Source organism: Aquarana catesbeiana, linkage group LG01 (genome assembly GCF_042186555.1).
Source record: "Aquarana catesbeiana isolate 2022-GZ linkage group LG01, ASM4218655v1, whole genome shotgun sequence".
NCBI lineage: Eukaryota > Metazoa > Chordata > Amphibia > Anura > Ranidae > Aquarana > Aquarana catesbeiana.
This window is the reverse complement of record NC_133324.1, coordinates 123,963,772-123,989,217: the sequence shown is the minus strand read 5'-3', so window position 1 is coordinate 123,989,217 and position 25,446 is coordinate 123,963,772. Positions and strand designations below refer to the sequence as shown.

General features: G+C 43.7%; 1 protein-coding gene across 1 annotated transcript in view; it reads right to left on the bottom strand.

Moving 5' to 3' along the window:
• The window catches only part of ADAMTS6 (ADAM metallopeptidase with thrombospondin type 1 motif 6), a 504,558-nt gene that overhangs the window by 48,336 nt on the left and 430,776 nt on the right, over positions 1–25,446 (bottom strand). Inside the window, exon 21 of the mRNA XM_073623564.1 lies at positions 8,831–8,960. Coding sequence (XP_073479665.1) covers positions 8,831–8,960 — 130 coding nt within the window. The remainder of the gene's footprint in view (positions 1–8,830; positions 8,961–25,446) is intronic.

Genomic DNA, 25,446 nt, shown 5'->3' with positions numbered 1-25,446 from the left:
CAAGAGAGGGATGTGTCAGCAGGGAGGGATGTCTGTGGGGTGAGAAGAGTTGCAAATACACACCTCCACTTCAAAGCTCCCATCCCCCAACACAATAATCATTTTGCTTAAAGGAGATCTATGGTCACAGCATCCACTTTCATTTTATAACATTAGCATTGTAATAGACAAACAATAGTTAATACTCACAATACAATATAAGCTTAGTTGAAAAATCTCCTTTCATGTCGTGAGTGCTGCTTGTCTGCTGGCCATCTCTTTCCACAACATCCTGGATTCCCTGAATGCTTTGCAGCTTCTCTCTTGCTGTTTACTTTTAAAGCGGTAGTAAACTCAAATAATTTTACCCCAAATAATAAATATGTAATTGCATGTTGCTGTTTAGAAGGTATGCACCGCATACAGAAGGCAAATAGAACGTTCTTACTTGAAAGAAGAAACTTTTTATGAAAGCCCCTGCTTGGATGCAGCCGCTGCCATTATAACTCCTGTCTTCCGCATCTAAACAGCATTTTATTTTTGCCCTAACTCGGTCTCTGTGGCCATAATACCACGCATGAGCATTAATTCCTGAAGCCAAGCCTCGTTTTCGTTCCTGTTTTACCATGGCAGCCGTGTATAGCGAATAGGGAGACGATCCTGCTGCTGCATTACTTCATAATCGAAGCTTAGCTTTAGAATGGGGAAGGAGTATCGCGCAATCTCAGGGCTGACGCTTACCCAAGAAAATGACGCAGCCCCGGCATGTACACACCAAAATCTGACAAAATCGGACTAACAGCGCATGCACCGGTGATGTCATTACAAACAAAATGAAGAATTACACAAAAAGCAAGCAGGTAGGAAGCTATGCACACACAGCACACAGTACAATAGCTTGCAATGATTAATTTAACATAAACTTGATTAAATGGGTTTACAACCGCTTAACTGCTAAGGACTACATATCCCATGGCACCTTGCTGCCTGCAAGCAGTGATTCATGTACTGACTCCACCTCCTGAAACTCCTCCTCTCAACACCTCTGTAGTTCAGAAGACAGGCTCTGTGAAAGGTGTGGCACAGCAGTGCTTACCCACAGGGCATAGTGATTACATGTCACAGAGTTCAAGGGAGTAAATGTGTGGGCATGTTCACAAAGTAAGTTTATAAATGTCATGATGAGATTAATAGGAGTTGGCTAGAAATAATTGAATCACAATGTAGAAATAAATATATGATTTCAAATTTTGACCACAGGAATGGTTTAATTCCCTGCAGCTTACTAACCTCCCACACACACAGACCTACCAACCTGAGACACACTCCATGCTGATGTCGGGCTGATGTCTGCTTTCTAGTCTATGGATTAGGGTAAAAAAATGTTTTGGTTTTTTGTGCGTTAAATAAAACTTGTGATTCACCCCTCCCCAACAGTACATATGCACCTTGATATTGAAAAATAGCATCCTTAAGAACGTCTTTTGCTCCACCGTTACATTCAGGTAGGGAAATATCCAGTACTTCTGTGTATGGAGGATCATATAACTGCCTTCTCTACCTCTCATGTGGCATAGCTGGTGCTTTATTGCTTGGCCCAATACTGTTACATGGGAGCAAGAAGGCAGTCTTCATCCCTGTGTAAGCTCCAACTAGAGCATCTCAAAGCTTACACAGGGCTCTTTCAGTAGCTGAATTGAGCAGAGGGAGAGCAAAAGGTGGTGCAGCTGGGACAGGAGGGTGGTACTACAATGAATCTGTTGCTCTGCACTGCACGGGCAAAGCGCAGTTTCACTTTAAGCTGGTGTAGCGGTATACATGCTTGTTTGAAAATGCTGCCTCTTTACTGACACAACACATGCAAAAGATCTACCAAGATCTTTTGTCTGTGTGGAAGAAATAGCTGCATATACGACAAAGGAGCAATATTGACTTTGGACGGTCCAATTCAGCCAAAGCTGGCCATGCAGGTAAGGATTGAACTTATTCAGCCCAATGGTCTGAAAGAAAGAAATTCACACTTTTCCCCTCCATGTTAAACAGTGTCTCCAACTGCTGTCTATTGTATACTGACAGCCAGTTCCTTTCATTTCTCAATTGAAGTGTGTTGAGCCAGGTGGTTTTGGCAGGGACGCCTATTGCTCAAATTTAATTTGGTTTACAGGAATCATCTAAAATTTTAGCTGTGTATGGTCAGTTTTAGCGTTTATGCTCTTTCCAGGGGCGTACCTACAGGAGTCGCAAATGCAAGCCAGCCCCATGCTGCAGGAGGCCCGGGTAGCCTCCCTGTATGCCTGGATACAGGGAACAGCTGGGGAGGTTGCATATAGAGCAGCAGTCTCCAAACTACGGCCAGGGGGCTGGATGTGGTACTTTGCTTGCCGTTATCAGGCCCTTGGGGCACTTTTCCTTCCACCGAGACAAGACACTACCCTTCAAACTGACATCAGCGATGGGGCACTATTCCTCTCACTGACACCATTGATGGGGCACTATTCTTCCCACTGACACCAATGATGGGGCACTATTCCTCTCACTGACACCATTGATGGGGCACTATTCCTCCCACTGACACCAATGATGGGGCACTATTCTTTCTACTGACACCAATGATGGGGTACTATTCTTTCCACTGACACCAATGATGGGGCACTGTTCCTCCCACTGACACCAATGAAAGGGCACTATAAAATCTAGAGGACAGAAAACTTTTTTGTTTAGAAAGTTTGGAGCCCCTGCTCTGACCAAACAAGAAGTTATTTTAGATTTTTCCAGAGTTGGACTTTAAAGGTCCCCCCAACCCACTGATACCTTTCGAGCAAACCCTTATTGCTTCTTTTTTCATCGTAGCCACCACCAAACTACCCGCTGTCAGCATACACTGAAGCCCAGAGGGAGCAGTGACATTCTTTCTATCTTGGGACTGTGCATGGACCTAGCGATTGTCAGCTAGGCCCAAGCACAGCATCATGTGAGGAAGTCTAATCCCCCTATACCTGAGGGATTGGGCTTTTTATGCCAGTTGCGATGTAGGAGTATTTGGTTAGAGAGGTATGTATTTGTGTCAGGGGCAGGGGCAGCTATACACAGACTCTATCTATTTAAACAGGCAAAGCTGACAGTGTCTCTTTAACAATACATTTTCTATTTTAATTGGCAAGAAGCAGAGTACACTGTTCTGCTGCTCAAGACATGATGAAGTCCCATTAGTTATTACTCAGAACATTCATGCTTGAAGAGATGAAGTTTAGGGGAGGGACAGAGCCCAGCGCACACAGACATCCTTGGGGTCCAAGAGGCGAATGTGTTTTGTAGTAAGAAGGAATTGACTTAGGTCTCAGAGAAGGTTTTGTTGTTAATTTAAGGATTTATTGTGGTCTCTGCTGGAGTGCTTGTGTCTGAAGCTGAAGGCTGTTTACCATTTGTACAGCTGAGGATTTTGACAGTCCGTGAACATGATAAATCTATCCAACTAAACAGTATTTCTCCTTGTGCATATGTGAAGGATGAAGTGGCTCAACAAACATTTGGAATTAGTTTATTGGAAGCAGCCTCTCTTGAACCCTAGTGGGGCAAGGGATCTCTAGCTAAGGCTGAGCAGACTGAAATCTCTCCCTCGGGACTTGCGTTCCCAAACAATAGCATAATCTCTTAAGGCAAGTATTGACTGGGCCTCGATCGCTCTGCTTGGTGCCGTCTACATCTTATCGCTACACACAACTTAGGACATAGCTCATTCTGTAAATGGTTATCTTGCTGGAATAATCCCTGAAAACTCTACTTTATGTATGAAAGTCAACAGATGGTTATGATAACACTCCCAATAAACTGTACCAGAATTCTACACATGTATCATTTCCTCTGCTGCTGTGCATATAAGATACTACTGCTTCTGTTTTCTGGGAATCGTGATAGTGCAAATTGAGAAAAAGATAAAATGGCAACTGTAGTTTCTGCCACAGATGCCTTTCATAGGAAATGATGTTGGCAAAAAGCTCCAACAAAAAATGGCAAGAGGCAAACTAGAACCTTTAGAGTCCCAGTGCAAGAAACCATGAAGGGCCCCCCTGCCAGGGCCGTTACCTCCGAGCCTAGTGGTGGAACACCAGGGTCCGGTCGCAAGTGTGACTTTTGTGACCCTGGTAGTTCCACCACTGGTGTCAGTATTTTTTTATTTGTATTTAATTTTTTTACCATCTTTCTATTTATTTATTTTGCAATATTATTGTTTTATTATTTCTTACCTTTTTTTAGTAGCCCCATTAGGGGGCTTTGGTGAGATACAGCCCTCAATCTCCCTCTCTGCAGCCACAGCTGTATAGAAAGAATGGACAGGAATAGCTCTGTACACAGCTTCCAGTTGATTCACAAATTGAAGCAAAGTAAACAAAGTCTTCTATGTTACAGTTATGAACGGACAGAGTCTGTGCACAGTACAGATCACTGACTCTCCATTCAGAAAAGGAAGGAGCCAGTAAATGACACATTTACTGGCCCCTCCCCGCTCTCAATCCTGACAGATCCCCAGCAGCAGCCGCTGTGGGGAATGAGAGGGCACAGGAGAGTGCACAAGGGGCTGGGAAGCAGTACAGGGGAGCTGGAGAGAATATGGGAGACAGCAGAAAGAAGCTGGATGGGAGGAGCAGCGGGATTGGCTGCATACAGGGGTACCTATCTCTCTATTTTCCTCCTGTAGGTGCTGAATGCCCAGTACCCCTCCTCTGCCTCCCACTGGCATTTAGCTGCTGCAGGAGAAAAATTGAGAGATTGGTTCCTTTATATCAGGGGTCCTAAATTAAAATTCACGGAGGTCCGTAAAATTTTCTTTCAACTGAGGCCCAAACCACATATTTGCGTGATGACTCCGATCCTTCACATTACAGCCCCTTCCTCTTAAATCACAATCCCATTCTTTCATCAGACCCTCTGTGTAACCCCCCCACGGCATATTAGAATTCACAATTCACCCTTCACATCACAGTTTTCCCCCACAGCGGTGTCCTTTGTCCCCACCTACACATTTCCCCCCCACAGCGGTGTCCTCTGTCCCCCTTCACATTACCCCCCACAGCAGTGTCCTCTGTCCCCCCAATCACACTATTGCCCCCAAAGTGGGATCCTTTGCCCCCCCTTCACATTAACCCCCCATCATGATGACCTCTGTCCCCCCTTCACATTAACCCCCAACAGCAGTGTCCTCTTTCCCCCCTTCACGTTACTGCCCCCACAGTGTTGCCCTCTGTCCCCTCTTCACATTAGCCCCCCCACAGTGATGTCCTCTGTGCCCTCCTTCACATTACCCCCAACAGCAATGTCCTCTGTCCCCCCTTCACATTACTGCCCCCGCAGCGGTGTCCTCTGCCATTAACCCCACTCACATCTCAGCTCCCCTTCAACTGACTGCTCCCACAGTGGTGTTCTCCCTCACATTTCAGCCCCCACAGCGGTGCCCCCCCTTCACAGCCACCGTACCAATCTCCTCTACCCAATTAATCTTCAACTTAAACAGAGGAAAGGTGAAGCTGCAAGCAGGAGCCGGCTTTTCCCCCAAGCTGCGGCCACTGTCATTCTAAGTAGAGTGAAGAACGGCAGGCTATACAGTTCTTAATGGTGATGGGGAGTGGGCGGAGTTAACTGTTCTTTTTAACAAGCTGATTGGTCTTTGGTCCCATCAATCAATCACCTGCTGGTTAACCTGAAATGTTACCTACTGCAGCTCCCTCTGCCGCCCACTATTCAGAACTGTATAGCCTGCCGCTCTTAACTCTGCTGAGAATGACAGCAGCCAAAGTTTGGGGGAAAAACTGGTTCCTAAATGGCGGGACTGTGGCGGTCTGGATAGGACAGAAACTCGGTCCAGATCCGTACCGTGGTCCGCCATTTAGTGATGTCTGCTCTATGCCCTAACATATTAAGGCATTTTTGTCCCAATAGACTTTAATGGGTGTGCCTATAAATAGACGCAGAGGGCTTTCATGCGTTTTTGTGTGTGTTTTTACACCTGAAGATTTCTCTCCTCTCATTGCCTAGCCCAAGGAACAAACACCCGAAGCTTGATACACATGCAAAAACACTTGTACAAAGCTTGTAAACCATCATTAGAAATATGCTCTGCTTGTGCTCTGCTCAGGTGTGAATGCAGGCTAAGAGAGGAAAAGGGAGACTGGCAAGCAGGCTGGTTTAGTGGCTGAAGATTTGTAGATGTAGCAGTCTGTGCAGTGAATGTCTGATCTGAGTTTTTGGATGAGCCTTGCAGTTTTCACTTTGATATACTGTATATGTCCATATCCTTTCCCACCACAGTCTATGAGCTATGAAGGGAGCTAATGAGACTTTCTAATAGGAACAGTTCCAGACATGTCTCACTGGGAGGATTCTCTAGGCCAGGGTTTCTCAACCAAGTTTCTATGGAACCTTAGGGATCCTCCAGAGGTTGCTAGGGGTTCCTTTCGCAATGAGCCATTTCTGCCTTTCAGATAATTTCACACTGACAACCAGGGCTTTTTTTCAGCTGGAACTTGGTGGAACTCAGTTCCACTACCTCTGGCTCAGGCCCTCTGCTCCCTGCTCACCACTATTACTTGTAAACACAGAAGTCCGGCTGTTGTGTTTAACAGTGATAGCTTGTCTCCAACAGATCTGCAGAGTGCAGGATGGGATTAAGGGAGATACAAGTGCCCGGGGTTCATTGTGGATGCTGACACCCCCACTACATGATCTGCAAGCGAGGGAGGTACTACCTACAGTGTCCGGGGAGGTACTAGAGCCGGCTGAGTGCTTCAGGTTAATACAGCAACAAAAATAAGACATGTGGCAGATGGTGGAGCTTTTAAGAAGGAGGGAAGGTTGCATGCAGAGGTCAGAACTGAAGAGGGGTAAAAGTGAGATGTGGATGGGAGATGCAGAGGTGAGCAGTTGTGGAAAAAGGCAGAACTCTGCATTCTACGTGTAGCACACCCCTGAACTCGGCACTTTATATGCAGTGCAACCCTGAACTCGGCACTCTATATGCAGTGCACCCCTGAACTCGGCACTCTATATCCAGTGCACCCCTGAACTCAGCACTCTATGTGTAGCGCACCCCTGAACTTGGGACTATGTCCGTAGAGAACCCCCAAACTCTGTAAGTATTGCACTCCTGAACTCTGTGGGTACCCCCCCCCCGCCCCCCAGAACTCTGCACTCTTATGCTGCATACACACGATCGGTTTTCTCGTCGGAACAAAATATGACGGCTTTTCCGACAGGATTCCGTGCAAGTTTGCCTTGCATACACACAGTCACGCAAAAGTTTGCTGGAATTACGACCGTCAAGAACGCGGTGACGTACAACACTACGAAGAGCCGAGAAAATGATGTTCAATGCTTCCGAGCATGCGTCGAATTGTTTCCGAGCATGCATAGGGATTTTGCGCGTCGGAATTGCCACAGACGATCGCATTTTCGGATAGGAACTTTTCCCGACCGAAAAATTGAGAGCATGCTCTCAATCTTTTGCTGGCTGGAATTCCGCCAGCAAAAGACTGATGGAGCATACACACGGTCGCATTTTCTGACGAAAAAAATCTCATCGGTCTTTTGCGGGCCCAAATTCCGACCGTGTGTACGCGGCATTACACTGTACGTAATGCACTCCTGGTATTTAATGCCCCTTTAAAGCCCTCCCACTGTTAATGGTGAAATTTGACCACACCCACTATTTGATGCGGTTTAGAGGGTGGGTGTGTGTGTGTGGGGGGGGGGGGCGTTTGGGTGGTCGTGGTTGAGTTCCGGCACCTATTTTCTGAGAAAAAAAGCCCTGCTGCCAACAATGAGCTATCTGTAGGGGCGTAATTCTTCCCAATGACCACAAATGTAAGGAGCATTTCTCCCACTGACCATCACAATATTTTATCATGAGTTGTGGACATAGTCTTTTTTAGCAGGGGTTCCCTGGGAATGGAAAGTTATTTCTAGGGTTCCTCTGTTTTGAAAAGAATGGAAAAGGCCACTCTAGGCAGACCCAGACAATGCTAATGGGATATGTTATTGATATGAAAACACAGGGAAGAGCAGTGTAAAACTAGCCAATCAGGGAGCAAATTTCAAGCCATGTATAGCCCTGTCAGCATCCTTTTGCCTGATATCCTTTGATCTGAAATTTAAAGGAGCCAGGTAGAAAAGTACTGGCCAAACAGCAGCTGCATTCAATCAGCAGTCAGAATACAATAGCTGACAGCAGAAATCCATCCATCCACACTGTTTAGTGATTTCTTATTATTAAACCAGTGGGAGGAAAATTGTAGATGAAATGCTCCACTGGTCTGCTCTGCTGCCTTTATGTACCTCTCCTATCAAAACGTAACAGCCAGTATCAGTAAATATATGTCTAACTGCAATTAGTACCTGAATCTTACTTGATATCAGCCTTTTTAAATCCCCTGTGCAGCAGAGAACTGGGAGAGGCAAGAGCAACAATGTGAGCCACAAGATCTGAATGCACCTCTACTGACAAGGAGCTCACTGACAGGAGGAGCAAGCAGAGAGATGACTCTTTCACTGTCCAGGGGGCAGACTGGTGTCAGCACTGCAGTATAATTCTTAGTTGTAACAGAAAGTGGTGTCATCCCCAGGCAGTGCTATAGGAGAGGGCTGTGTAAACCTTAGAACTGGGCAAACTGGAACAGAAATCCTTAGGCAGGTAAAATAGATTCGATATATGTATTTCATCTGTGTATTTAAGATGCTTGCCTGGAGTTCAGCTTTCAAAAAAAAAAAATTAAACCAATACATTTCCCATGACTGCAGAACTCAGCTTGAGTTTTTCAGTACCAATTTTCTATATCATATAAAAAGTTGTAGTAGCACTTACTCAGGTGGACAAAGCTCTGTATTACAGTCCCTCTGGTTTTCCGGCGGCTTGCTGTCCAAATCACAGTAATTATTCTGCACAACCGAGTTATCATCCAGTCTTTTACAGAGCACCTCCTGCCTCTGTATACCTGGAAAACAAGGTACTCAATTAAGATAAAAATTCAATACAAAACTGTGGTTTTAAGAAACACAAAAGGGTTCATTTACTACAGCTAGCGAGTGCAAAATCTGTTATTTATTTTTTTCAGGTACTTATATAGCGCCGTCAATTTACGCAGCGCTTTACATATACATTGAACATTCACAATAGTCCCTGCCCTCAGTTATAGCTGTTCATGATAGCCAATGGTTTCTTTGAAGAGCTGCAACAAATGTTGCACTCTCCAGTTTTAGCAAATCAACCCCAAAATGTCATAATACTTCCTACATGTTTTTGCTTACAAATTAACTAGGTTCAATGACATTTTCAGTTGATTTACAAACGCTGCAACAAAGTGAAGCTGATGGCCATACCAGTTAATAGTCTGTTCAAGAAAAAATAAAGATCTTCAGCTTTTCTTTTGCACCAGATGTGCAATCCTGCTTCAAACCAACTGGGTAACCACTGATTTATGTATATCTACACCCAATCACTAAAATCTCACATAAGCTTAGCATGTTACTGAAGCGTTATGCCGTGTACACAAGGGCGGACTTTTCGGCATCAAAGGTCCGACGGTCTTTCCGACGGACTTTCAACTGACTTTTGATGGACTTCCAACGGACTTTCGAACAAACGGATTCGCCTACACACGATCACACAAAAATCCAACGGATTCGTACGTGATGACTAAAATAAGGAAGTTGATAGCCAGTAGCCAATAGCTTCCCTAGCGTCCTTTTTTGTCCGTCGGACTAGCATACAGACGAACGGATTTTTCGACCAGACTCGAATCCGTCGGAAAGATTTGAAACATGTTTTAAATCTAAAGTCCATCTGATTTTCGACCGAAAAAGTCTGCTGCAGGTCCGATGAAGCCCACAGGGTTGGATTGTCCGACGGATTCGTTCCGTCGGACCAGTCTGGTCAAAAAGTCTGCCTGTATGTACACGGCATAAGAAGTAATTTTTAGTATTTTTAAATCTGCAGCTTTCCTTAAAACAATATCCGGTGATCCTGCCATGAAGATCCTTGTTCAGGCCCTTCTGGTTACAGGGCAACAAGACCGGCAACACTATTATACATCCATTGGCAATTGAGATCTGCATATATGTCCATGTTTAAGATATCCATCAAGGAGGTGTTAACACAGTCCATATTGGAACTCTAGCAACCAAACCCCAGCATATGGGCAACAATATGACTGTGTGCATGAACCTAAGGCCTCGATCACATGGGTGTATCTAAGGGTACATTTGTGTCAGGGGCTGTGTTTGCCTGCACTGGAAGTACAGGTGTTCCGTGCATCCATGTGCAGACAGTCTCATTTATATCTACTGGGATGCAGCGGCTGCATGGACACAGCTGCTGGTCCCAATTTGACAGCCGTGCAGGTGCGGATGCATGTCCCTGAACTCACATTGTCTGCATTCAGGGACACGCACCTACATCGCACCTACATCTGCATGCTGCATCCCAATAGACAAGAATGGGCCTGCCTGCACAGGGATGAACAGAACAGCTTTGCATCCCATGTGGGCAAACACAGCCCGCCTTTGCACAGAGGCATGCAGATACACTCATGTGGCCTGATAGGTTTTCTCAACTCCTGTAAGTGTCACTTGTTCTGGAGAGTTTTTTTCTGCATGCAAACATGAAGAAAATATAAAAAAACACATAAAATTGCAAAGAAACTAATATATTGAATACTATCATACCAAGTATTAACCACTTACAGTTATCACAATACAATATTTTTTCCCAACAGTGTTCCTTTACTAATGCTGAATTCTAATATAATCCCACAAAGCCATCTGAAATACCGCAGTATTTCTTTTTATGATCTTTTAGTTACGGGCAAGTGTACATCCTACTAATTACATGCTTGTAATCAAATTAAGGAAAAGATGGTTGCCATTTGAATGAAATATGATCATTTACTGTGGGAAAGTGCCACCTCACACAGAAACACAAAGGCTCCTCTTTCAGTTTCAGTGCTCTCTGATTATAAAGCTCTGTCACTTTTCATTTCGCACCTCCAGCTCAAGGTTATTCTTCTGAATAGGCTTCAAGCGGCCCCCCATCCATATTAGGCTGATAGATCACAAGAGAGCGCGCATCACCCCACCACACAGTAAAAAGCGCTTCACAGGGGCCTCTGTGTGATATTGTCATAGGCTGCAAGGGTTTTACCATTCAATAGGAGACTCCTTTCCAGCCATTCATAATAACATCATTCTGAACATCTCATTAATTAACATCCTTATTGAAGTATGTAGCAACTTAGGACACTTTGCGAAAATAAAATGTTACTCTGAAGCTCTATACAGGCAACCGTTAACTATTGACAGAGTTGCTAATGTATATGCTGGGTTACAGCAATTGTGCTCCAGTTGCTCCGTCCTGTCTACTTTGGTATGTTGCCCAATGGTGATAATGAAAAAACACAACTTAAAGGAAATGTATAGTCGTTTTTTCATTTCTTTTGAGATAAACATATAAAAAGACATCTGATCAATATGCATTAAAGAGGACCTTCCATGAAAATGGTCCACTTAGATGACAGACCTGCACCACCTGTATTCAAAAAAGCGCATAAACAGCGATAAAAAAAATACACAGAGTTGTGAGAAATAAATACTAAGGCTGGCCATACATGGATTTCTTACCTGCAACCATGGGTTGACAGGGGAATCCCTCCCGCCGTGCCATTGTATTCTCTTAGCAGTGGGGGGGAGGCAGTCCCTGCCGGGAGAAGGCAGTGATTATTGCTAGTGGCTTCCCAGCCGCTAGCGATAATCACATGCAAAATCCGTCAGGCTGTTTGTACCATGTTGACCGATGAATCAGCTTGGTACATTCAGCCTGCCTGTACATGGCTGATCGAGATTCGAACCATCTATGTCCATCCTTACTTGGGAATTTGGCTTTTGAAACTCCTGGGTGGCGATGGTGACATCAATGTGCTTCACTGTTACATGCTAGGAAAGCTGGGTGCCTGGAATTCCCCAAGAATGCACTCCAACACATTTCAGGAACATATTCTTGCTGGATTTTGAGAGCCCAGCTCTTCTGACATGAACTGGCAATAAATAATGACATCACCTGCAATTTCCAAAAGTGTTGGAAGCTTGGCTATCAGTATTTTCTCAGTTTTTCTTAAACATGAACCCAGGTTTGGATATTTTATACATAGTTACATTAGTTCAGCTTGGATGTACATATCATAGCTGGCCGATCCCTCTGGAAGCTGGAAATCATTGTAGTAGACATCGCTGCTCCAGTGATCCCCACTTGCTTTCGGGTCCTGTGCTAAGTGGCTGGCCTGCTACATGCTAAACCCAGAAAGTTGGCCGCTGGGCATGGGTGCCATTCAGATAATGCTTTGTATTTTTTTAATGAATGCAAAGCGTTCTCTGATTGGACGAGGTGAAGATACTAGCGGGGTCTACTTTAGTGATTTCCAGCTTTCATGAGCATTAGCCAGGTATGGCATATGCATAGTTACATTGGTCCAGGCTTGACCAATGTAACTATATATAAAAAATCCATACCTGAAATTCCTCTTTCAAAGCCATATCTAGTAGTAGTCACATTCAACTAGACTTGTTCTGTAAATGCGTATAAATTCTTAAAATGCTGTGTTTTTTTACCACTATTTACATGCCTATTACTAATAAAGATGGTGTGGGGCTGCCATCTAAGCATTTTCGTGGAAGTTATATCTTACCATTTTAAAAACCCTGTGATTATATGTCATATGAAATGAATTATGTCTACAGAGGAAGCCATATCTCTTCATTACCTACAAAGCTTCTGCCTCCTGCCTGGCAGGATTTTACGAATTTGCTTTTTTGTTTCTTCTTACTATGCAAGTCTTTAAAGGTTAAGTTGACTTCTTGGGTAAAACTAATGAATGCACATATTGCTGCAGAAAAAAAGTGCATTTATTATTTTTTTCTGCAGGAGCCTGGAAAGCATTGCTCTACTAATTACAGGTGCAATGTCAGGCTCCTTCAGACTCTTAGTATAGGTGTCTTCCCCTTCCATACGGGTAGACAGTTACTAAAGTGTAGGAAGATCAATGAACTATGGAAGCGCTCACCAGCACCCTTGAAGATCATTGAGAACTACATGCCCTATGCTGCGGAGGAAGATGATACCTGTAGTCCATTCATTGTGAGATGGCTGTGAATGAATGATGCGGCTGTGTGGGCAGAGCTATTATTAAATTGTGACAGTGGGTGCGTAACACAGGAGGAGGATTGAGAGAGTGGGGCTGTGTGGCGGTGTATGCTGCTGGAGCATGTTACACATTATCAGTAAGTAAGGGATGTAACATGGTTCCAAAGGTGAACGTATCCTTTAAGTCAACTAACTCTAGATTATATATTTATCCAGTTATTATTGGGTGCAGTAATCCTTTTGATTACTTAGATATTTCACCTAATTTGTGACTACAGTAAGCTAACAATGAGCATCCTAACCTAGATGTTTTAATGATATTCCTCTCCTTTAGGTTGCCTAAAACTATCCCAATAAAAGCAAGTGATGCTGCTTATTTAGAACAATGCTTGCAGTTAATATTCTGGTCTCTTCCTCATAAAACTGTTATTCTCCAGCTCACAGTCTAGACATCCTATGTAATATGACTATGACTCTGAGAACAACCTCAACTCCACTGACATACCAGGTTAAGCAAACAGATACTGCACTGTTACTAGGAGCACAAAAATAGATAATCTGCACACAACTAAAGCTAAATATCAAAAAGGAAACATTAAACTGGTTAGTGGTAGTGCTAGACTATAGCACCATGGCATGGAGTTCTGTGCAGCTAATTTAGAATAAACCTGATAATTCACAAAATCAACAATTAAAGGCATTAGAAAACAGTAACATCGATGATACACAATACTGCAATAACTCCTCTGTAAACAGTAGACTATATCCACTTTAGTATGCACTGTTTATAAATAGAAGCAATGAAAGTTACTATGCACAATAGGTGAAGTTCTTGTGAAGCAGCAATCTGAGTGAGCAGTCATTCGCCATATTTGTTCAGCTGCCTAGTGTTGGGGCCAAATCTTTACAGTGGTGCACATGAAGACAGTCCCAATAAAGTTTGCATAATGCTGCTAGTTAGATGGCCAGTCCCTCCCTATCTTCTGAGTCTCTGCTAGCAGCAACAAGTTAATGGTAGCAGTGTCTTCTCACCAGTCCCAGCTATACAGAAACAGGGGTCCCGCTGTTTAGATGTCAGCTTACTTCTGGAACTGTGGTCCTTAGTACACGGCCGCAGGCTTGCAGGAGGTTGGTGTGCACACAGGAGCTGCAATGTGCACACCTCCGTCTCCTCACAGCAAAAAGGAAATCCCCGGGTATTCAGCCTGTAAAAACACAGCTCTCTCCCAGCTCGCTCGCATTGGGAATTGTAGTCCAATTGTCCATTAACTGCCATAGTAAAGTTTCTTTACAGAACTTCATCTCCCATGATTCAATGTTGCCAATCATCAAGTCTCTTGAGTTCCTTCTGCTTGTCCCCCTGGTGGATGGAGGCTAGGTAGTGTTAACCTGTTCAGCTGAAGTCTATTGGTTGCACAGAGACACTGCAGCAAAGTGTCCTAAATCACTCTGTCTCTAGCCAAGCACCTGGCTACAAAAAGTAACAAATATTTGCCACATTGCTACTGGACAGGTATGGCAAAAGATTCCAGTGATAGAATAGGCAGAATCTTCACCACCCATAGTTCCCAGAGAGATAACTGTTTTTCCATGACCTAGCTCAAAGCACATCTGTTTCTTAAAACAGAAAGTACAAACATAACTCATCAGAAAACCTCAAAATTTAAGATCAGCTATGTAAATAAATAGATATTTTCTACTGTGCATCACACTGGTTCAGTAGAAAGCATTTTTGTTTGTTTTGATCTAGCCCATTATAACTTATTGGGTTATACCATATGCACTGCACCAATAATGGCTAACATGTTTGAAACAGCCATATGCCGTCTGGAACACATTTCTCTATAATATTACGCTGTATATGTGCTATAAACCAGTCGTTCTGGAAGTAGAGTTGGCCAAGGGGTAGAAAGGAATGATTATCATGGCTATTGTCTTCTATAAAAAGGTTCTACCGTGTCCTGAACTGGTTTAATGGAGGGCTAATATGGTTCCTTTTGGCTCACCTAACTATAAACTGTTATGTCTTGGTCTTAAGCTAGACATACTCAGCTTGAAGTTTGAGCCGTGAGTGGCCCTGTAGACACCATCTGGCCTCGACAAAAGTCAATCTAGTCCACTGGATGGAAAAATGTCAGCTGAAAAGTGACTGCATCCTATCAAATGCAGTCACTGTTCTGGGTATTCAGGCTGTCCCTCAATGTCCCTCTATCCATTCTGTGTAGCATGTATGGAGGACTCCATTGATTTTTTTTTCATTCAGCCTGTGAGCTAAACCAAATAAACCTATGCATGGATGGCTAGCCCTACTTAAGATATTGAGTCTGTATAGAAAGGCTTCAGTCCAATGTCAACCTTTCAGCTGGTACTTTTTTGGATATGTCGATCAAAAGTGAAAATTCCTCATTGCCCATAATCTCTGCATTATCTAAGTATGGAAATCAGCAGGAAATGCTTAGACCCCATCACACGGAAATTATTGCTTGGGTACAGATCCTCTTGTCTGAAATGGTAGCAGGCATGAAATCACTGGCAGGAAATGCTCTCGTCAGACATCACCCATATTATGGAAAATACCACTAGATAAATTGATTCAAAGTGTCAGGGGAATAATTGCAAGCAGCTCCATGGAAAAAAAACAGCTTTTCAATCCGTAAGATTTATGGCTAACAATAAAAGAGCATGCTTGTGAAAACAAAAACGTAACTGATTAAGTGTCAAACCCCCTTGTGGATTTGCAGATGTTCCTCAGAATCCAGTTTTAGCTTCTATGACTCTCTGTGCCCTGAAGCTCTAAAATACTGGACACCTTAAATGGCAAATGTGTTCATGGTATATTTGCTTTAAAGGACAACCGCAAAAATAAATGTCGGTATAAGCTTACAGTTCTCCATAATAAGAGTGCCAAAACCGGGTGAATGGTGCATCAATAAAAGTGTAACAAGCTGGTTAACCCAGACATTCCTTCTGACATCCTCATCAAATCATTGGATGTTCATCCTTTTGCCAATACCTTTGTCTTCTGAGTGGAAAAAGAAGCTTTATATTCACATATTCTTTTTCAAGATACTAAATTATAAACACAATTTTCACTAAATGAGCATTTACAGGAACCATTATGTCTGAATTTTCTGGATGCCATTTTTTCCCCCTTTCCAGCGTAGTTGTCATCAGGAATGGAAAATGGTAATGAATTCAAAGGCTGCACAAAAATGGCAATTTAACAACTTAGAAAAAGTGTATAGTAAGATGTGCAAGGAAGTATTTCTAAATCGAAAGGTGATCAACTTTTAAAAAAAACTGGAGTAGCAATGAAGCATGTGAAAAAAACAGTTCCAATCAGTCTTACTTAGTTTGTAATTTAGTGAGCAGCATTGGTTTGCACACAGGTGTTGGGAGCTCCCTTGACACCCTTGTACAATGCACATTGACGAAGGTGACACGGATGGCTAGAAGGTGAAGCATTTGTGCTAAAGCTTATCTTCAACCCTTACAAAGCTGATTTATTAAAAGAACAAGAACCTTCTCAATAAATTGCGTGAATATTCTGTTCAATTACCCAACCATGTGAAAAGCAAATTTTCTCTTAACTTACTTCATCTGTACATAATTGGGGATCAAAAGTTATCAGGAATTCGCATTTCACATGATTGGAATGACGGGAATTTTCACACAATGTATTCTGTTATGTTTCTCAACTCCCTTAGAAATTCATGTCAATATCATCTTGTGATGTCATCAATGACAGCAGATTGAAAAAGGATTCCCCTCACTGTCCCACTACAATGTCAGCAGTCAAGGAACCATAATTGTAGCTCCTGGCTAAAGCCTAGTACACACAGGCCGAATGTAGGGTGGCATTGGCCGGTTTCAGAAGAAACTGTTACTGTAGTCGGTCCACCAGAAGCCGGCCATCAATGGCTGAGAGCGCTGAGCAGAGTGTTCCGGTGGGGGGCCGTCCCCCTGTCAGAACACAATAGCAAAGCAGGGGAGATTGCTGTACTAACACTGCGAGTTAGTACAGTTGCTCCTCCAGAGCTGTCAGTTTTTTTCGTTCAGCCCTGCTGGGTTGAACTAAAAAAACTAGTAGTATGTACTAAGCTTAATACTAAGTAACATGGTCTATTTATAGCAGAGAGTGGATATCACTTTATGCTGGACACTGGAGTGTTTACTCCACTCTGTGGTCTGCATTTTAGATGCCATTCATAAAATGCAAGTTGCAATTTTGCGCTTTCACCTTGTGATCCTGCCAGTAACAAACTTTCTGTGACAACACTTACTTACTGTATTTTATGAAGGAGCAGCATCGTCAGCCTAATTTACCTAGTCCAGACAATGAGAATCCAGGAAACTCATGGCATATCACTCTTCTCGTTTGTTTCAAAAGTAAGCAATTAAAACCATCAATACCATCATGGAAGGTAGATCCAAGTGCCTTGAGAAAGCGTGCTCTTTGCATGAGAAATTTGATTACTTTTGATATAATAAAAAAGAGTGATATGCCTTGAGTGTACTGGATTCTTTTTGTCTGTATTGAGTAAATTAAGTAATTTATTGCCTAGGAACACCAAGACCTGCTGTTGTGATTTCAAAGAGGAAAATAGTGTGGGATCTCTAAGGGCAACCACTTCTATATGCACAGGTTTGTGGTTCCTTCAGAGACACAAATAGTGAATGCCACACATCTCTGCGGTGTTGTCATCCTAGGTTCCGCTTGTTCCTGATTTGGACTACAAAACATCTGCCCGCCCTCCAATATGTTCTGTAGTTTACAGTGGTGGACTTGACAAGGCTAATCACACTGTCTGATATTTCAGTACAGCAGTGGTATATTTTCACGTATGAACAGATAATACAAAACGTTTACATTTTGTATAGATAACGAACTACAATGGAGCAAATAAGAGAAGTATATTGTATGATCTACATATGCTTAAAGTTGCTGCAACATGTTAGTAGAGGATAACTTCAATACCTTCACAGCTTAGCATGTATAATAAAGCAATTAAACACCCACTGTATCTGCAATTAACATATCATTATCTTTTTTGTATTATACAGAGTGGTTATTTTATTGCACTCTTTTTACAGCGTATGAGTTGACAAGCCCTACTCTGCGGGCTCCAAATACAAGAGCTTCACATCTGCTGCAGAGATGACGAGACAACATGCTTATGTATGCAATTGTATGTAAATTGGATAAATGTACTGGTTTGGCTTTAATTTAACATGATGAAAGCAGATCACACTGGGGCTGTTAAAGGAGAGTGCTATCAGATGGGGTGGATACGCTATACACACACTTATTGCCTGCAGACGCACTCCAGCTGGAAGGCCTGAAGGACATTACAACACATGAAGGACAAGCAGAGGGTAACTGAAAAACAAGGCAATATCGCTGATGTCACTGATGGGAATTCTACAGTTTGATAAATTCATTATACTTTGCAGAAAATTTATATTCTGACTCACGTGGTTGAAAAGGTAGAATAGAAGAAAAGTAGAATAGGCCAAATAAACTTTTACTCCTTACAGAGAAGTAATTAAAGCCACAGGACCAGGGTGAAAATAGGGGCTCTTAATTTTTATTACACATTTATAGTACAGTATATTGTTATAAGGCACATAAGGCCGATCTTACTAAGCATAAAAATGTTATGTGCAAAACTATTGTAGCGCTTACCCCCGAAGGAGCGGCTTAATATTTGCTATATCCGTAATTCACGTTTACTACTCAACCCTCGCAGCCCATAGATTTAAAAGTCACAGTCATTAATGCTTTTTCTTAATGATTTATTCATTAACATAAACTGGGATGGGAGAAGGACTTCCTTTGAGATGCTCTTTCGTTACATTGTCATCTTTCAATGAATCATACAGAAAAATCTGAGTACAATTGCGGGTAGTCAAGAAATCATTTTTTTTTTTTTAAATCAAAAATAACTTTTATTGAGCATAAAGAAAAAGTATAACAAAGCACAGATACAGTTAGTGCAACATGCACTACATTTACGGATTAGTCCAATTGACATATAATACTCACAGGTTATTGATATAATCACAACATAGGCAGCACCTAAAGTAGATTAATTAGCCGCTTGATAAATCAGGCCTACACATTGCAAACCAACAAGTGGTAGAATAGGATGAAACCCATATCAGGAAGATTGAGGGATATGTTGATAAATACAACTCAACTAGCTTGAGCGTCAGTCCCTTGCAACATTAGTTGAGGTGTCTTCCAGCCATCTGTCCCAAATTTTGTGGAATTTATCGGGGCAGCCCCTATGCATGTAGATTATTTTTTTAAAAGGGAGAGTAATGTTAACTGCTCTGATCCACTGTTGTAGGGTGGGAGGGGTCCCCCTCAACCAAGTCTTGGCAATCTGCAGCCTGGCTAAAAATAGTGTTTCTTTAGAAAAATGTGCAAGTATTTTTCACCTTCAGAAAGTGAGAGGAGACCTAACACACATTGGCGAGGGCATAGGGATAGTGGGGAGCCCATGCGGTCTTGTAGAAACTTCACCAGCTGGGTCCAAAACCCTTGTATTGATGGGCAAGCCCATATTAAATGAAAAAAGGAGGCTGTGCAGTGGCCGCAATTGGGGCAGTTTGGATTATGGTCATGTCTATACTTGGATATGCGGTGAGGGGTTAGATAAGATCTGTGGAGCATATAGAGGTGGGACAGGCGATCGGAGAGTCTAGGAGAGACTGTTTTACAGTTGGCGAGAACCTCCTCCCAGTCCTCATCTGTTAGGGTGCCTAGGTCCGACTCCCAGCGCGATTTCAACTGGTGAGTAATGACATCAGCTGTAGGTCTTATTAAGTAGATATAGAGTTGGGAGATCAGTTTTTTGGAGTCCTTCCCCATAACTATATCTACTGGGAGTGGGATCTCAAGGGCCAGGATGGGGCAGCCCAGCTGCGTATTGAGTGCGTGTCTTAGTTGGAGATAACGGAAGAACATGTGGTTTGGTAGGGCGAACTCCTCTTTAAGTGTCTGAAAAAGTTTGACCGCCCCACAAGCTAGAACTTGTGTTAGATATATGACACCCTTAGAGACCCAGAGATCGTGATCTGGAATAGTGGTAAGTTCAGGAAGATTAGGGTTGTCCCATAGAGGGGTGTGGGAGTGCGGGGAGGGTGCTTGACCAATGCGCATCGCAGTGCGCCAAATTTTACAGTGGTGTATTAGCATTGATCCCCCTTTGCTGGTGTGAGTTGAGGCGCGGGGTTCACAGAATAGGATTTGAAAGGGGTGTGAGATCAAGCCAGAGGTTTGTGAACATACCATTTGAGAATAGCGTATTTTATCTGAGAGATTAAAATGGAAGAAGTGGGAAAGTTGGGCCACAATATAATATATGTAAAGATCAGGTAGTGCCGTGCCTCCTAATTCAGTGGGACATTTGAGGACCTTCCATGACAGTTTATGTCGGGAAGTACCCCAAACAAAAGTATTGAGAATGGATTCCATTGCTTTGAATATGCGCAATGGGAGGTGTATTGGAGATTGCCAGAAGATATACAGTAGCTTGGGGAGGAGGATCATCTTTACAAGATTAATACGCCCCATTACCCCAAGAGGGAGCCTGGACCACACTTATGTTTTGAGTTTTAGAATGTTGAATAGCGATTCAATATTAAGTGCTATAAAGTCAGGGAGTGAGCGGGAGATTTGTATGCCTAAATATTTGATATTGCTGGCTCTGACTAGTGGGAGTGCAGCTTGCTCGGAAGTGGGGGCGCCCAAATCTAGGGGGAGAATTTGGGATTTGGCCCAATTGATCTGAAGCCCGGAATAAGTGCCAAATGCCGTGATCACATGCAGGGCTGCCTGAAGTGAGGGGCCCTCATCTGCTAAATAGAGAAGCATGTCATTGGCATAAAGGCTGATCACCTCAGTCAGATTTCCGGTGCGAAGACCCTGGATATCGGGGTGGGAACGAAGCGCTATCGCAAGAGGCTCAACTGCAAGGGCATATAGCATGGGTGAGATGGGACAGCCCTGCCTCGTGCTGCGCGACAGTGAGAAGGAGGGGGATATTCTGCCATTTACCTGGATACGTGCTGTGGGGGCATAATAAAGCAATTGCAGCCATTTTACAAATTTCGGGCCGAACCCAAATTTTTTGAGGCATTCCCACAGATAACTCCATTCCACAGAGTCGAACGCTTTGACCGCGTCGAGACTGACCACTACTCTGCTACCGGTGTTTGTGTGTTGGGAATGGAGATTCATATGAAGCCGCCGAAGATTGAAAGCCGTGTTTTTGTCTGGCATGAAACCGGTCTGGTCGGGGTGTATTAGACTGGATATTACTTTGTTGAGACGTAGGGCTAAGATTTTGGCAAGTATTTTGACGTCTAATTGGAGGAGAGATATGGGCCTATATGACTCAGGAAGTGAAGGGTCCTTACCAGGTTTAGGTATAAGAACAATAAGAGCTTCGTTCATGGATTTGGGGAGAACGTTAGTGTCAAATATATGCTTATATAGTTTACTTAATTTGGGAATTAGGGTGTCGCCGGATTGTTTGTAGAATTCAAGAGGAAGCCCATCGGAGCCAGGGGCCTTGGATGTGGGGAGTAAGGCAAGTGCCTCAGTGATACATTCTGTGGTTATGGGTGCTTCAAGTAGAGCAATCTGTGATGTAGAGAGCATGGGGAACTCTATGGCTTGTAGAAATTCTATAAGTTCAGCTTGTGTGCGGTGGGAGATGGAGGTATACAGTGTTGAATAGAAAGACCTAAATTCTTCAGCAAACTGTTCAGGGTCAGTGGTTTTGACCCCGGAGGCCGTCTGTAAAGAGACCACCACCGGGGGTTTATGATCTAAATGAGCCATATAAGCAAGAAGCTTGCCTGCTCTTTCTCCATGCTCGTAGACACGTTGCTTGCTAACCTCCCTGGCGGTATGATTATTTCAGATTTTAGGTGCTGAAAGCGGTACCATTATTTTGCATGGAAATTTGGCGTTTTATATTGTAGGTCTGTAAATCTTAACAATAACACACTTAAATCTGTCCAAACCAGAGTCTAGTAGATATCCCGGGTATGATAAAGTTTGAAACACAAAAACATAAATTATAAAATAATAAATAAAAATAAATAATTAAAAAAAATAAAAAAAAAATAGTAATAAAATAAATTTCCCCACAATTCACTATCGCTCAATTCTGCAAGTGTTCTAATTTATTATCGCTGTTTTCTAGCTGGTCTAAAGCCACTTTTGACGTAAAGGGACACTTTTTGGTTGCTATGGACAATCTTCAGTTTCCAGGCAGAAAGAACAGTGTATATCATGTAAAACTGCATGCAGGGCATGGGCCAGAGCACTGGGGACAAAAGGGATGTGAAATCATTTCATACAGTACTGTAATCTGTAAGATTACAGTACTGTATGTGTTATGATTTTGACAGTTTTTTGAATTTGCCGCCAGGCTCCGCCCCCGTGCGTCGCACCGCTCGCAGGGAACGGAGCCTGGCACGGAGAGGCTTCGGAGGAGGACTGAGTCCTCGGACACTGCAGGGGGACATCGCAGGATCCCGGGGACAAGGTAAGTAACGCCGCCCCAGGATCCTGCAATGCGATCCCGAGTGTGGCTCGGGGTTACCGCTAATGGTACTGAATTTTAACCCCGAGCCACACTCGGGAAAACCGCCAGGGAGGTTAAAGAAAATCCCTTGTTTGGCCTTTTCAAAATGTAATTGGTTTGTGAGTCTAGACTGTTGATGTACCAGGGAGGCGTTTGCAGCCGTGGGGCTATTCTGGAAATTTGCTCTAAGGTGTGGAAATGTTCCTCCGTCTGGTTTATCAGTTGTTTAGATGTGGCCTTATGTCGATTAATGCGCGTGGAGAGAATCATGCGAGCATGCATCTTGAAGGCCTCCCAGATGTATACGGTCAGGGCAGTGCCATCGTTTGTATTGAAATAGTGGTCCCATTCACGCTGGAGACCATTTAAATCTGGGAGGATAGTGAGCCAAAAAGGATTCAGCCTCCAGATCCGGGTAATAGAGGGAGATGGCATCCGTAACCTGATCCAATAAGGAGAGTGATCAGATAGCACCCTAGCATCGAACCCCGCCTCAGTCAGATAAAGAAGGAGGGAAGGAGCAAGGAATATGTAGTCTATGCGAGACATAGATGATCTTAAGGGGGTAAAACATGAGAAACGTTGCTGTGTTGGGTGTAAATGTCTCCAGGTGTCCGTGAGGGCAAATTCTGTGAGAAATTTCCCAAATCTGGTGGTGTGAGTAGTAGGAGGTGTAGGGTTAGCAGAGCTTATTCTATCATAATGTGGAGCTATGACTGCATTGAAGTCCCCTGCCCAAATTGCTGGCACTGAGGGATATTGAGACATGAAATCTATACCCTGCTGCAACACAGTAAATTGAAATGGGGGAGGGATGTAGAAGGTCAACAGAAGAAACTCCAATCCCCCCACAGTAACATGTAGAAACAATGACCTTCCCTGGGGATCCGACCGCAACTTATGAAGCTGGAATTGCGCTGTTTTAGCGACAAGGATCGCAATCCCACGTTGGAAGTATAAGGGGCATGGTAAGCCCAGCCCACCCAGGGCTTCTTGAGACTCATTTGTTTCTGGCCTATAAGATGGGTTTCAACAAGAATAGAAATTTCTGCTCGTTGCGATTTTTAAGTATGAAAGAACCGCGGTCCGCTAAGCCCTGTCACCTAGGCCGCGGACATTCCAAGTTAGAATTTTGAGTGTAGCCATGACGGTAAGGTGAGATTGTGGAGTTGCAGTCGGGGCCCCAGGGGGGTAACAAAGTGTGTATAGCATAGCATTCATTGTTAAACAATAATTAGACATACTAACAGGGGTGCAAAAAACAACATCAACTTGAAGAGCAGCGAGGGAGCTCCAGATCCATGTCCAAGGGGCCGCTACGTAAAACAGGCCGCCGCCCCCTGTGCACGGACGTATGGGGAGAGTCATATCCATTATAACCGATCGCCATATATAATTGAGTTTAAACCTGTTATTCAACAATATGGTCTTACAATTGGAAAAAATTAAAAAAAAGAGAAAACATAACATAACTAAAAATAACAAAGAGAACCGTTTCTGCGTGTACTCTGATCCAGCAGGGCAGAAATAACTCACTGCCATCCCAGGGAACTGAGGAGGCAGAGGCTGGCCAGGGAAACATTCGTAAGAAGGTAGAAATCAGAAGTGGCACAGAAACCACAGTCCTGATGCGACCGGTGAGGTCGGTGGGGGGCGAACAAACTGAAGAACGCATGGTGATGCGGGAGGTGGTGTCCAGTTCTCAAATGGCTAGTGCGGTTGCACCGCCCGAGATCAACGGATAAGAATTAGTGGGGGATGGGATGATAACTGGCTGTATAACATGAGGGGGTATGAAGAGGAAGTTCAAGCATAGTTCTCGCATGTGGAATAATATAGGGCATTACTCACAGTTCCCGGTATTAGTATGGTATAGCAGGTGGAGCGTAAGCAACGCAATGTCCGGGTGCAAACAGCCAGGGGTTGTAGTATAAGCGTATAAGATTTTTAGGCCGGGCCCAGATCAGGCTCACCGCGTTGCTCCAGCCAGGAGAGGACAGCCTGGGGGTCTTCAAAAAACTGCGCCTTACCATCATACGTCACACGGAGACGGCCAGGAAAAAGCATGGCGTATTTAATATGATGTATGCGAAGTTGTCGTTTCACCTCAGTGAAGCGCGCCCTTTTCTTCTGCACTTCAGCGGAGAAGTCCGGGTAAACTGCCACAGTGACATTGCCAAGGGGGATGTTGCCTTTTTCACGTGTGAGCCTGAGTACTGTATCCCAGTCTCGATAATTCAATAGCTTAGCTATAAATGTTCTTGGAGGGGCACCAGCTGGTGGGGGTCTTGCCGCCAGGCGGTGAGCGCGCTCCACCACAAATGTGGGGGAGAAGACCTCCCTGCCGAAGGTTTGAATAAGAAGGTTTTTGAGAAAAGTGGGGGGATCAGCACCTTCTGACTTCTCTGGCAGTCCTACAAAACGGAGGTTGCACCTCCTCAGGCGGTTCTCCATCTCGTCCTGCTTAGAGAGAACCGTGCTGAGTTGATGTTGAAGTTGCTCAGTGGAGATCTGAAGTGGATGGAGATCATCCTCCACGTGTCCAACTCGGCGCTCTGTTTCAGTCACACGGTCGTGCAGTTTTTGGACGTCCTGTCGGATTAGGGATATGTCTATTTTCACCTCCTCAATTCTGGAGGTGAGAGTGGATTGGCATAGGGCAATAGCTTCCAGGACCCTGGCTGT